Source organism: Coloeus monedula, assembly GCF_965178545.1.
Source record: "Coloeus monedula genome assembly, chromosome: 6".
Taxonomy (NCBI): Eukaryota; Metazoa; Chordata; class Aves; order Passeriformes; family Corvidae; genus Coloeus; species Coloeus monedula.
Genome location: NC_138786.1, coordinates 29,852,943 through 29,867,548, shown reverse-complemented (window position 1 = coordinate 29,867,548; position 14,606 = coordinate 29,852,943). Strand labels below are relative to the sequence as shown.

Here is a 14,606-nt window from a genome sequence, read left to right as displayed (position 1 = left end):
ACACCATATCAGGAATGCAATACAGCAGTTTATTAACTACATGCAGTCAAAATTGTGCATGCATACAGGCAGAAACAAGAGGTAAAACTACATCCATCTGAAACCATGAGGATAAATTTATGGGTGCAGGGCATCTTAATAAATAAGCTCCTTTTAAACATATGTGGCAGCTAGAAACCAGAAAACAAACACAGCCTGTTCTCCATGGAGTTAACAACATTCAAAGGCTGCTGCACTAAGCCAGTCTTTCCATCAGCTTCACTGAGGACTGGCTCAGGCACCAGGAAATAAAGCTTTACTAATGTTCTTTCATGTCCTGTGCCTGTTCATTTGTTTGTTTCTTCATTTCCTTCTGTCTTTGATGTCTGTTGGGAGCATCGTCTCCTCTGCCATTAACAGAATTGCACGTAGGTTTTCACTCAACAAAACACCTACCTCCTCTGCAACAGAGGCAACTGAAAAGCAGTTGTTGACTAAGGAAGACGTCAGCATTATTTGCCTACTTAGGATTTGCGAAGGATTGGTTTATAAAAACTTCTGCTGCTTTTGACTGTGACTCAAATGCCACCTGAAGCTCCTTTCTCTGGTATTTAATCCTTTCTCCGTGATAGCTTTCAGGCTAAGGAGAGCTTCCTAGATTTTAATAACTTGATGATAAGAAGTCACATGCGCCTGGGGATGGACCTGAAAAGCTTTAGTCTTGAATTGTTCACTGATGATTAAAAAACTGCCCTCATTTGATCCTTGATTCAGCAAACCTGCCTTATTTCAGAAAATCTGCTGAAAATCAAGCTTCTCTGAAGAAAGCAGGATTCTGAGGTTTGTTATATGCTGTCAGTTTTGCTGTGGCTGAAAAAGGATGGGTGAATATTCAGAGAGAAAATAGGTACTGTCTACCATCTCCTGCCACTTCAGCACAGCTCCACACCCTCCACAAGTAAAACACAATCCCCCTGTTCTAGCAAAACTCCAACCACATTGACAAAGGGCAACTGGGACAGCCATACCATCAGGAAAGAATACACCAGACAGAGCTGTACAGCCAATAACAAAGGTATCTTCTGGTGCACTGCAGTCACAAGAGATGCGGATTTCCTGTTATCACACTGATATGCAATGACAGTGCCTCTCTCTGCTATTGTCAATAGGACAGATCTCGACTAATAATACCAAGGAAAGGGTAAATAAGCCCTAGCACCCATTCTAGACCCAGTGATCCACCTGCAAGCAAACTTGATTGCACCAAGATCATCCCCTGCCTCTCAAGGAGATTCAGATGTGTGGCTTTACCAAGTATTTCCATCTGGCATGCAGGTTTAATAATATCCCTGTGGTGTCAACATCAATTGTGGGTATGCTAGATGCCTGCTACAGCCCTCGGTAACCATCAGGATCCACTGTGCAGACTCCATCTGTTAATCTTCAGGGCATTTCCTGTTGGACACCATCCTTTTAGGCTGATTTGAGAGAATCCTGGTGACTTAAGGAGACTGGAAGCTATTTACATCCCAGGTTGAGTATTGCAGTGCTGCAGCTCTAGGATTCTGGCTGCAAAGTATTTGATTGTGACAGGGTCCAGAATCCTTGCCTTCTAGGAGCCAGCCTCATCTAGGGTGCTAAAGAATTTTCCAAGGCTGACCTCAGCCACGTCAAATGCTTAGAAGACTCTCTTCCCCTCCTTCGTCAACAAAGAATAGGCCCAGCTCACTTTGTTAACCTCCAGTTATTTTTTCCAAGGCCACTTTAGTACAAGAACAAGATCACCAGTTCTCCAAAATAATTTTCTCTCCCTAGAAACTTCTGAAAATTCTATAACTTCAAAATGAGCTTCTAAAACAAGGACAAAAATTCTGATTTAGGCCTCTCTTTTGTCCTGCTGAAATGTGTTATCTCCCTGTTTATGTAAATAATTAAGGTAGGACAGTTCCCACAGGAGAGGCTGAGGGATTCCCTGCTTCAGAACATTTTGTGGGTGATATTCAGGAGAACTTTTCCTGAAATGTGGGACAAAAGGTAAATAAATCCTTAGTCCAACTTGCTCTTCTGCACCTCAGCAAGCTTCTTTCAGTTACTTGTGAATGAGTATGTCTCATCAGCTGGAAGTTTTGTTTGAACCCACAAAATATCCTAGCAATAGTTTTATTAAAACTATCACATCCTTCTAAAAGGCTCTGCTTTTGAATACCTGGTTTACTCCAAAAATCCTAGTTCAACTCTAATAATTAGTTCAAATTTTAACCATCTGTCCAGATGGCATCTTTGAGCCCTGTTCCCTAGATCCAATCATTTGCATCAAGAAATGCTGAGCAATAAGGAAACAGATCTTTTAATATTTAAAGCAATAAAGGGGTGAAAAGGATCAGTAGGCACAAAAGAAAGCTGGATAATGAGATACCAATCAGTTTTCCTTCAGAGTTTTTAACTCCTGAAATCCAAATTACCTTTAAAAGCCATCTGAAGAATGATCAAATGTGGACACGTTGGGTCTGATCTTTTTTAATAGGTTTAATAGGTATATGAGAAAGATGAGATAATTTGGGAAGCAAATAGGGTTTTTGACTGTGCTTCATCACCCTTCAGTGATGTAATGAGATTCTGCTTTTGAAGACTCTGAAGGGATTCATACCAGACCATTCAGGTGTTTCTCAGGGTATACAGAGGGTTTTGATCTTTTCCAGTACTTAAGATAAATTACTCACACAAATCAAAAAGAAATCATTCCTCTTTCAAGAAGATGAAGGAAAGATGTGATACAAGATTAAAGTCTTCTGCCACTGCTGTCCTGAGGTAAAGCTCCAACATGAACAATTTCTTAGGCAAATCAAACCACTACCTCTCAATTAATTTCTTAATTATAACTTCATATGTTATCAAAAGGTCCCATAAGACCCACTGAGTTCATTGCTTTCCCACCACTAGTAAGGCTATTGGGGATTAAAAGGGGCCACCTTCCCTGATGCTCAGAAGCCACACTTCTTTGATAATCATGTGCTGTATGTCCTGTAGCAAGGTGCTGGAGGGTTTCCTTAAATGGGGATAGTTGCTTGGCGATAATCACATTAATGAAAGGAGAAAGAGTGGTTTCCTTGAGTCATTTCACTTATCTTCCAGTTATGGTGCTGATTCAGAGGTGTTTTCCTCCCTCCCCATGGTGGTTTGTCCTTTTCTGAGATGTGCTGTAGCAACTGTCATCACTCTGGTAAGACCACAGCTCCACAGCTTATTTAGAAAACTTCAGAAGCATAGAAAATTGCTGGTGAGAAGTCAAATGAGTTGTCTTCTGTTTGTGAATGGGATAAGCAGCAAAAGCTTTTCCAGAGTCTTTAAGATCCAATGACACTTGTGATCCTTACACTTAACACTGAGGAATATCACCAGAATGGAGAAGAACCTCAAAACTGTAAACTATCCTCCCTCTGATCCTCTAGTTGCTGCTACCTCCTGTGAAGAAGCTGTCCTCAGGCACTGTACACTCACCATATCCCCACCCATCAGCAGGGCTCATATTCTCATATGCCCAAACCTGTCAGTCAACCTTTCACCTTTACGTGTATTTGGAAGTACAAGCTGTGCCAAGTATGCTTTTGCCTCACCCTGGATCTGCCTTTCACCACTCCAAATTCTATTGTAGGCTTGCAGGGAAATCATGAGCCATGCTCTTGCACTGACAAGAGCCTTCCGACAGCAACTTCACAGTTCCCCGTGTCTGCATGCTCCGACCCTTACACCCAAAGAGCAGTCTTGGTGACAAAGTGTGTAACTGCAAGTCTTTCATGGCACCTCACAGCACATTTTCTTGTGGCCCACAAGTGTTTCTGCAAAGCAGTGTCAAGGATCGAACCTAAGACCTTCAGGTCCTCACAGGGGGACTTAGAGTACAGGAATTTCTTTGAGTTTGGCTTTTCCCTGCCTTTCTGTCTTCTTAAGAGCAATTTGTAACTTCTGTCCTTTTTCTAACTCACATCTCCATGTTTTAAAAGAATCAGGAAATTCAACAGTTCATCTTATGGAAAGAACTAATTATTTTAGCCTTTCTTTTTTTGTTTTAAAATGTTTTTCTAATGTTCAAAAATATTTTTTACCATCTGGCAGAGTTTAAACAGCCTTTTCATCAGCCAGGACAACTCATAAAGAACATAAATATTTTGCAATTACTTGAAGGGCCCTTTGAACGTACTGCTGTAAGTATACATTGGAGAGGATTGTAGGGGATTGTTAGGAACAAAGTAACTTAAAACAGATAATCAAACAGAAGGGCTTTTTCCAATCTTGACATAGTCCTAACTGAATTCCCCACACATGCATAACTTCCTCAGAATGAAACCCCACTGGAGTACTAAAACACAGAATGGTACATGAACTCAGAACAGGATGGGAAGTTTGGGATCTGATGATGATGACTTCAGTGATTTTTCTTTGCACAAACTGTAAGCATAAGTCCTCTAAAGGGATTGCCCATCCTATTGGACATACTTCAGAGAGTATGGTAGAGGTACTACTTGATTTTGGGGACTGTCAGCATAAGCAACATGAAAGGAGAAAGCTTTTTGTAGGCAAGTTGCTAATCCCAGTTGATGGAGCTCTTTGTTTTAATCCACAAACAATTTGCTTAAGAGGTTTATAAATACAGGTATCATGACACCATGTTGCAGGAATCAAGTGGCTGAGGCAACCTTGACTAGATTTTCACTGCTTGAATCAAGGTCCTCTCACATTTCCACACTGACATAGATGGTGAGGGTAAAGGGAGGCTGCAAAGAGGTATTAAGTGGTGTGTATACAGTGAGCTTAAATTGAAGCTGGGCAAATGCACAGGGAATGCATCAGATTTCTTTCTTATGATTATCCATCAGGAAATTCTGCCCTGCTTTACATCAGAACTTCTTTCAAAACTAATTAAAGTGCTGTGCAGACACTTATGCTTTCTGGTAGTTCTTCACTTCTTGAATAACCCAAAGATCCTGGTGGAGAAGAATCCACAGGAGGAGACTCCTGATCATGCAGCATGTTCACTTACAGAGAAAGCTGCCATAAAATGGCATTGGAGAAGATGAAATCTGAACTGCTGAAGCTGAAATTGCAGCATTCTTTGTTTTCTTTCCAGAGAAGCTGGAAAGCTTTGTGAGTAGACCAATGCCTCTTTGTTCCAACAGCTGCTTGTTACATGTCCATAGGGAACTGGCAAAGCAGGGAGAGAACTAAGTCTTGAGCAAGTCAAATATGCTGGACAGTCTGCAGTAGGAAGAAAGGAAAATTCAGAGCTAAGTGGCAATGGGAGAGTAAGAAATAAAGCCCCTTGCAGCTTACAAGTGATGTGGGCAGGAAGTTCAGAAGACTCAGAAGAGATGCATGGATTCAGGGAGAGGCTCAATGCCACAGCAGCAAACAACAAGGCTGCAATTGCACTGCAAAGTGAGTTTTTTCAGAGGCAGATAGTAGATCAAAGGCATGCCCAGTGGTTAAGTACAGCTTAGCTGCCTGTGCTGGACTTCCTATAGTCCAGGGATTTTTCAAGATGCATGGCCAAAAGGCAGAGTCACAGTCATAGGTCCAGACATGCCTCTAACCATCAGCAGTCAGCCTGCATGTAACTCTTAAAGACTAAGTTACCAGTTATCATGGTGGGACCCAAGGCATCATCATCTTAAACGCGAATTTGACAGAAAAATATTTCCTAAACAGATGTAGATGGAAGATTTCTGAATGGATGTTCTATTTGTTGAGAAAACACAGGTAGAGGAAAAGAAAACAAAAATATCTGAAAAAAACCTCTGGTTTCAGCAGTCCTTGGGAGGATGAGGAACTTGTCCTACAAGTCCTGGCAATTGGATATGTGACTGTTGTCTCACAGCATGCTCCTGAGGAAGCTGATCCAGGAAGGAGAGCCAATCTTACACCTCTTTACCCTTCCCTCTGCAGAATTGTGACCCCAGCCAGCAGCACACATGGCTACACTTAACCCTCAGTCTATATGACCAGATGATATTATCCTCACCACCCACAGCCCTGCCAAAGGGACAACATCTGCATGGATACTAATTAGCAAGCCCACAGCCAGCTGAGGAAATTAGGGTGTCTGAACACAGCCGCCTAGCACAGGGCCTACAACCAAACCTCAAGGCCTGCCAGACAGGTCTGTGTAAACACACATTAACTCATAAAGCTCTGTCTCTGGTTTCGCATGCTGAAACAGAACAATACAAGCCAAAAACCAGGAACTAACACTGGCAGATGAGAGAGCTGTCATCAAAAGATTTCAGAGCCCTTTTAGAAGGAAGCAAATAAACCCAGTATGCAAGGAGGGGGGACACTTTGGCGCAGCACAGGGATGTGACCTGCCTGGTATTACCTGGGAGGCTGAGAACAACCATCTCCTTAACTGTGCACAATGGTTTACGCCTGTGAGCAGAAAAGCCTAAAGGGCTTTTGGGAGCAGAGCTGGTCATCCCCTCTTTCATGCTAAAAAGCATCCTCCACCCCAAGCCCTCTCTGGGGTGAAAGGGCATTGTGGTATCTATAGCATCACCTTTCAGACGGGCTACAGCAACAGAAAGATCAAGAATTTACACCAAAAATCCTTGGCTCTTTTTTTTGTGGCTGGAATTAAATCCCAGTTCCAGTGTTTCATTCTGTTGAGCAAAATTTCTACATCTTTTCTTTTAATTCTTTGGATAATTTTTCCAGTTTACTGTCTTTAACTGTCACAGAACATGAGTGTGCATAAATAGGTGCTAAGTATTTTTGTTGTTGTTATTATTATTACTTCTTCACAGATGACGAGTCTGAAGAAAAGAGCAGTACAAACACCAAAGAGACTCATCTCATAATTAATTTTTAGGCACAAATATAATTTCTGTTTTCTGCCCTATGTGGTGACACATATCTACACAGGCTTGTTGAGCCAATCATCATGTACCCAGCATGTTCTGTGCACTGTGAGGATGCATCTTGTAGTTCAACATGGAAGGGACTGGAGCTTGCTAATGGGGTGGTTTTTGGTTTGTTTCGTTTTAATGGGAACTACAGCAAGAAGAAGAGGAAAAAATCACTTAGGCTGTGAAGAAAGCATTCAGATGTTGAGAATGGAAACTTTCGTTGCTTTCAGTTCAAGCAGGTTCTGCCTTAATAGATTTCAAGCAGTCTTCCTCCAAAAGGTCAGAAGTATCCCAAGATAAGCTATGCTACTTCTCACCCAGCTCCAAATTGCCAGACTTACTGTATTTACAAGAATGGATGGGGATATCTATTGTAAGGCAGCCACACGTATTCCTCATGTTGCTGACTGAGGCATATTGAAATGCTGGGACTTTTGCTTAGTGTCTTACCACCAGCTATTTTTATAAGAATTTCAGCTCCCATTTTCTGTATCCCTGTGCTAGAGACCATCCAGGACATTCTGCTCCTGGGCCTGCTGTCCAGCTCCTCCGGGTTTGCATTTGTAATGCATTAGAGAGGGTTGATAAACACAGGCATATGCGAAGAGCAACAGCAACAAAAAATCCTGCTTGCCTATGAAGGGCTTATTTAAACTGATGTAAATCCCGAGTAAATTCTGCTCCTGGGAGCAGAAGTGTCAGAACCAGCTATTCAGGCTTCTGCTTTACTATCTAGACAGGTTACAGGGCAATGAATGAGCACTCTGAATCCATCAAGAAAGCTCTTGCAGGAAAACAACCCTAAATTCCACTCCTATAAAGATGCCCACTGAAGGCATATTGAAAACAAAATTTAAGATACAGTACTAGGTTTTGTAAGATCTCTTACTTGACTTGTGTTAGGAAGGCTGGACAAGGAAGGAGCAGTGAGGGATACACTGATATGTAGCAGTAGAATCAAGGAAGAATGGCTTTGACCTTATGGCTTGGAGACAAGACAGACATTTTACCTTTCAAAGCACATAGTAAGCAATTACTTTATTTCACTGCTGCAGGTAATGAATTTTGTTCATCTTTTCTTAATAATCCCACAGCTTTCTCCTGGGTTTCCTTCTTAATTTTTAAAATTCCTATTTTCTGTTTTAGTAATTTGATTATTTGATTCCAAAATTAGTAGTGTGGCTAACATCGATTTGCTCACTGTACTTATTGGAACTTCATTCTCTGTTTGCACCAATTCAATTCCTTCCTGTTTGTTTTAATTTGTTAACATTCACAGAAAGGACTCTATATAATTAATAAGGATGGAACCAATAGAGAATTGGTGTTCCTAAGAGCCTAAGTAGGTCCCTTGTAAATCAATTACTGGTTCTCAGATTCACTATGTATTTTCTTACAAAATCATGCAGTACTTTTTCCACTGACCTCACTTTGGGATCCGTGATGGGCTTGTTTGGGGATGAATGAACACTTGTGGCAAAAGAGGTTATTGGCATAGGACCCTTGCCCCATATGATGAAGAAAGGCAAGAGATGTGTGATTAATTAGGATGGGGATTCCAGAGGGAGAAATTAAAGTTTCACTGTTACAGCAGTCATACCCTATCATGACAAGTTATATTCTCTCCTTGAGTTTGCCATAAAGCAAGTATGGAAAGCACAGAAAGTTTTTATAGAAGGTTACTTCCATTTTGTGCTTTTCCCATCTTTTTCTGACACTGGGTCAAGATCTGGAAATCAGATTTACACAAATGCTGAATAGTCACACCTTAACTGAAACACACTTTAACCATCTCATCTGGGAGGTGAGGAGGAAGGCAACTTCCCCCAAAATAATCACATCTTTGGGAATCAAAAATCAGATACCCCAAATCAGCAGACAGATGGAATAGAATTTGTGTTTCTCTGTGCTTCAGTTGTCTCTGAATAGAAGTAACAGTTCTGTTGTAATTCACAGTGGTTTGAGAACATGAAAATGAATAAGCACTGAAGATGTCTATAAGAAAATATTTTTTTTTTTTTAATAGGATTTGGTTGGTGCAGATTAAATAAAGAAAAAGAACACCCCGTCTCTGAATACTGCAAATTTTTGTTTCCAGAACACTGATATACCATTTTTATACCTTTGCAGATCATATAGTGTTACTTATGTTTGTTATAAAAATGATGCATATTTGCATGCTAACCAGGTCTGTCCTTTGAATTCCTGCTCAGTGCCTGTTCAGTGAACCAAATTACAAGCACTCCTAATTTCCCACACAGTTTAGACCAAACATGTGATAAACCTGCCACATCTCTACCTCCTGATCCCATCCCTTTCAACAGCAAAGGGCTTCCAGAAATATTAAGGGCAGAGATATTTGGCTATGGGTTCTGACCTGGCAGAGTGTGCTAACCCCAGTTCCCTTTCTGTGAGCATTACTACAGATCTGAAACAGTAAAAAATAAATGAATAAACCCCATTTGTGCCCACCTCAGCCAGAGCAGAAGAAAAGTGATTACAGTTCTTGTGCATCAAGTGGTACGCATTTCCTTTATATTCCTTGCCCAGCTCTTCCATAATCTTATCCACATCCTCTTCTGTGAAGTCTGTGGTGCCCAAGGCAATAGATTCTCTAGTTAAAAACAAAACATACAACAGGAGAAACAGAAAGATACAGTGAAGAGTGTGATACATACTGAGAGAGAAGGAAATGATCAGACACTGGCAAGAAGGACAGGTTAAAATGTTATGGACATGCATATCTAAGGCTATCAGAGACTCTCACTAACAGAACGGCATAGTAATATCCACAGCTTTTCCACAAAGCAAGTTATCACACAGGCAACAGCCCTGAGATCTTCTTGCTCACCACCAGGGAAGTCTCAGCTCTGGGGGTTTACTCCCACTCTACCCATCATTCCACAAGAGAAATTTCTATTACAACAGAGAGGGTCGCCTGGGCCAGGAAGGAGCAGACTGAAAACTTACTGCAGAAACCTATTGCTTCTCCTGATACTCACTCAGTAGCACTTGCTCTAAAATGACCCTCAACATAAACTGGCAGTCTGGGAAGGTCAAGCCCCCCTGCCATGGACATTTCCTTGACCCACAGTCCCACCGTCTGAGCATCTTGAACAACACAAGAATGCAGCATCCTCTCAGACTCCTCTAGCAGCCAGTCTGTACCTTGTAACAGAGCAGCAATAAACACATGTGATGACTTCAGGTACTCTGTGCAGTATCCACAGATAGGGGGTACTCATAAAAAGAGAAGTTTTATTTTTTTCCCCTGTGCATTGACTCTGTGTAACAGGTGAAACTGGGAGCACAGAAGATGAATAGAATGGGAAAAGAGAACTGCACTCGTTTGTAAGTATGCTTTTTACACACTCTCTTATCCACCTCCAAAATCCCTGCAGGGCTGCCTTTGAATCAGGATCATGTGAAGGATGGCAGTGGGGAGAGTGAAAGGAGGACCCAGAGGACAGGACTTCCCTGCTCCCTCTACACCAATGGCTACCAGGGGCAGAGGGGGAGATGTAGAAAAGGGCCCTTACTTGAATTTAAAGGTCTCGCCAAGTTCTACCGCACTGCCAGGTGTGATCTCGAAAATCCCACTGAAAGGGTAGGGATGCCCTCCATAGGCAAACTCTGACAAGGAAAGAAACAGACTGTGAGTAATTGAATGAACGCCATGTCAGGAAAAATTCTATGGCAGCTGTCTGCATGGCTCAACATCAGCACCAGGGGCTGGGCTATTGCCAAAATCTGTTCCAGCCAGACTCTGAAAGCTGTTTTCACTGCCTGGTTACCTATTGGACTGAGGATGCCCTCACAGCCTCCCTCCATGCTAAATGTACTGCTTTCCCACAGCACCAGGAAAACTCTCCGAGTCTGTCCCCATCCAGGTGGCTTCCTCTCAGTGGAAAGTTCTGCACTGAAGGCATCTGGATAAACTATGAGAGGCTGCCAGTTACTGAGCTGGAAAAAGTAATTTCTAGAGTAGGGAGAAATCAAATCTTCCAGAGGGATTTACAGGCAGTGAGTGGGAAGTGTTTGCAGAAAGCCAGGCTGATTGTACTTTGCTGCCTCAGCACACAGGTCAGGCCAGGGAGTCCCTGCATGTCATAGAGGCCACCTTGCATGGCCTGTGAAACACAGCCTGTGATCCTCCCAGTGTCACACAGGCCATCTCACGGGGCCTGTGAAAGCCTCTGTTCTCAAGATGGAAATGGCACCACAGGGGTTCTGGCTACTGCATGGCACTGGCTAAAAATACCATGAGTGAGCAGACAAGTCATTCCCATCTAATGCTGAAAAAGGAAACAAAGTCTGTGATGCTAGTTCATCCCTCCCAACACTACAGATGTTTTCCAGATCCCTTGACTTTTGAAATCGGTGGCTCTAATCAGCTTCTACCCCTTTCAGACAATTTCAAAAGTCTTACACAACATTTTCCTTTCTTTGTAACTCTACTGTTTCAAATCAATAGTTTCCAATATCTAAAAACCCAGATTCCAAGATTTCTAGACCATATGCACGCATAAGGAATTACTGGAAAACAGATGTATCCTGACAGGGAATTAGCACAAACACATCTGCAGGCCTTAAGACAACCCCTGATCCACCTCTCTTCCCCCTCCCTCATTTCTTCCACTCTCTATCCCCCTCCTTCACTACAGAATGGCTTTCCAGCATTGCTCCTCCTATCTGCCATCCTGCTACACACCTGCATGACCTTTACAGGCTGCAGTTACATGCTGAATAGCAAGGACTACATGGTTCATAACAGAACTGCATGAGTTCCTCCTATACTCCACAATGGACTCCAAAAAGAGAATTGGCTGAGTTTTTTGTTTTTCATTCCTCAAAACATTCCTTGCCAAAAGCTGTAAGTTTGGGGTGCTTTTCCATATCAGACTAGCCATACAGTTGTCCCCATGTTCTGCAGGCAGTAAAAGGGAAATACTTCATACCTCTGCCGTAGATCTCGATGCCAGAGTGGAAGACACCAATCCCCAAGGTGGAGGTGTATTCATTTATCCAGTACTACAGTAAGAGAGAAGCCACATTGGGAAGCATTAGTGGAAAAGAAACACATGATCTTGGTCTAGGGTTTATCCCCCATCTCCCAGCTCCTCTTAAGGATCAGAGTGATTTTGAAATTATCTTGAGACAAACAAATTGAGACTCTTACAGACCAACAGAAGTGGGTACTCTGTTTATTCAGCTGGATGGGATTAGTTCTCCGAAAAATGCTCATCTAACCTTTTCACCTAAGGCACTAACCTGCATTAAGATACAACTGGGCCTAAACCTGCATAAACCCAGCTGCTACAGGATGTGTGATTATTTATCTATCTTCTCACCTAAATACCTGACACTGAGTCAGCTTTATCAATTCGCTTGCCTTATTTGATTTTCAAAATCTGGAGTAAGAGAATTCCACACATCTTTTTACATCACCTCCCAACACCTACTTATTATTAGCTAGGTTTTAGGCAAAGACATCACAGATATGGAGGTTTGTTGCCCCAATAGGTCAGAGGAGCACCCCTAAGTAATTGACTATCTAACATCCATAAGTGCTTTATAGAAAAAAAAGGAACTCAGAGCTAGTCAACATTTTGCTGAGAAGTACCATATATAATCAAGCACTGATTTCAGAAGAGACAAGGGTCCAAGGTGACCAAAATTTCATCCAAATCAAAGACAAATTTTCAAGAGGAGATTTTAACTGACTCCATTGCTCTGGAGCCCAGCACTTCCCTGTGACGTTTAGAGCAGAGAAGCACTGCAGTCCGGTGCATGCATGTGATGCTGCTCTGCCAAGCACTGCGCAGGGCCTGTTTCCACCACACCGTGAAGGACAGTGCAGACACCCAAACAAGTCCCAGCTAAGCTAATTCCAGAGCAGGAAGCTGTGCAGCCATGCCAGGGCAATGCTGCATTGGAGATTATTAGCCCTGCTCAGCATCAGTGTTTATTAGGTCAGCTGCAGAGCTGTGCTGCTACAGAAATGATGTTTTCAGGCACTGAGGAAACTGCCCATGCCTGGTATATTTACAGTTCACTTACAGCTGCTGTGGAGTGGAGATGCATCTTCTAGTAACTCAGAGCAACTAAATTCTGGTTTTAATCTACCACTGCAAGGAAAATGAGTATTGTTCACTTGTTCTTGTACAAGGACATGACAGGTTCATTAAACTAAAATTCTCTTTTGAGTCTAGTAGCAGCTTCCTGTTGAACCAGGATAAGCTGCACCTTCCCTGTGTCTGGTGTCATTGAGCTGCCATGGTGTGAGTAAGAATCCCTCTGCTGTCAGGCAACCAGAGGTCTGGCATACTCCAGCTACTGTGCTTGCACTACTTGCTTATGTATTTATGATGACTGCAGCAGCTCTGTAAATCACCTGAAAATGTTTTCTGCAAAACCACTGCTACTGTGAAAAAACACAGTAGCTTTGATATGAAAGCCACAATCCCAAGCCTGACTTAATATATGGCTAATCTTGGTATCTTAAACCATGTCCCCAAAAATGCTTGCCTCTGGCAGTACAGCAGTTCCATTTCCCTCCAGAAAAGCCTGTAATGCTTCTTGTTCTTTGTGAGTTTTTTTTTAATCACAAATGATGTATTGTTGCAAGAAGGCAGCAAACCACCTGACCCCAGCTGGACCTCTACCCACTGCTCTCTGCAAACCTTGTGTAACCTCCATTTACTTCTTCACTTGAATTATGCAAACTCTTGTTTTTGGGGTCAGGTAGCTCTCGGCCTCTGCCAGTTGGGACAGCACATTAGCAGTGAACCCTGGGTTGAACGCCTGGTATTTAGGTGCCCTTGCCTTCTGCTGCCCTTCCCCACAGTTCTCTGTTGCCTAGTTCTCTGCAGCAGGAATATCCCTACTCTGACTGGGAAAGAAGATAGGGGTGGCAGCCACACATGACACCACGGGACAAAAGTCTGTCTCCCCTCAGTTCAGTTCTTTAATCTCCCACACCTCATAGAATCATGGAATCTTTAAGGTTGGAAAATACCTCTAAGATCATCAAATTCAGCCATCAACCTAGTACTGCCACCATGTTCACCACTAAACCATGTCCTCAAGTGCCATATCCACTCATTTTTTAAATACTTCTAGGGATAGTGAATCCACCACTTCCTTGTACAGTCTGTTCCAAAGCTCGACAACCCTTTCCGTGAGGATATTTTTCCTAATATCTATTCTGAACCTCCCCTGACAGAACTTGAGGTCATTTCCATCCTGTTACTTGTCGCCTGGGAGAAGAGACCAACCCTCACCTCACAACAGCCGCCTGTCGGGTGGTTGTAAAGATCGATCACGTCTCCCCTTAGCCTCATTTTTTCCAGGCTAAACACTCCCAGCTCCCTCAGCTGCTCCTCAGACTTGTGCTCCAGACCCTTTACCAGCTCCATTGCCCCTCTCTGGACCCACTCCAGCACATACTTCTTGTAGTGAGGGGCCGAAAACTGGACACAAGATTTGAAGGGTTTCACCAGTGCTGAGTACATGGGGACAATCACTGCCCTGGTCCTGCTGGCCACACTGTTCCTGATACAGACCAGGATGCCACTGGCACACACTGGCTCATGTTCAGCTGCTGTTGACCAGCTCTCTCAGGTACCTTTGTGCCAGGCAGCTTTCCAGTCACTCATCCCCCAGCCTGTAGCACTGCATGGGGCTGTTGTGACCCAGGTGCAGGACCTGGCGTTTTACCTCACTGCACCT

The 14,606-nt window shown here is 42.9% G+C and overlaps 1 protein-coding gene across 1 annotated transcript in view; it reads right to left on the bottom strand.

Annotated features, from left to right (window-relative positions):
* The window catches only part of LOC309574429 (deubiquitinase DESI2-like), a gene marked incomplete at its 3' end in the record, with an annotated part of 74,921 nt that overhangs the window by 7,110 nt on the left and 53,205 nt on the right, over window positions 1–14,606 (bottom strand). The window contains exons 2-4 of the mRNA XM_082284100.1: window positions 11,834–11,906; window positions 10,415–10,508; window positions 9,348–9,489 (exon numbers count right to left, since the gene is read on the bottom strand). Coding sequence (XP_082140226.1) covers window positions 9,348–9,489; window positions 10,415–10,508; window positions 11,834–11,906 — 309 coding nt within the window. The remainder of the gene's footprint in view (window positions 1–9,347; window positions 9,490–10,414; window positions 10,509–11,833; window positions 11,907–14,606) is intronic.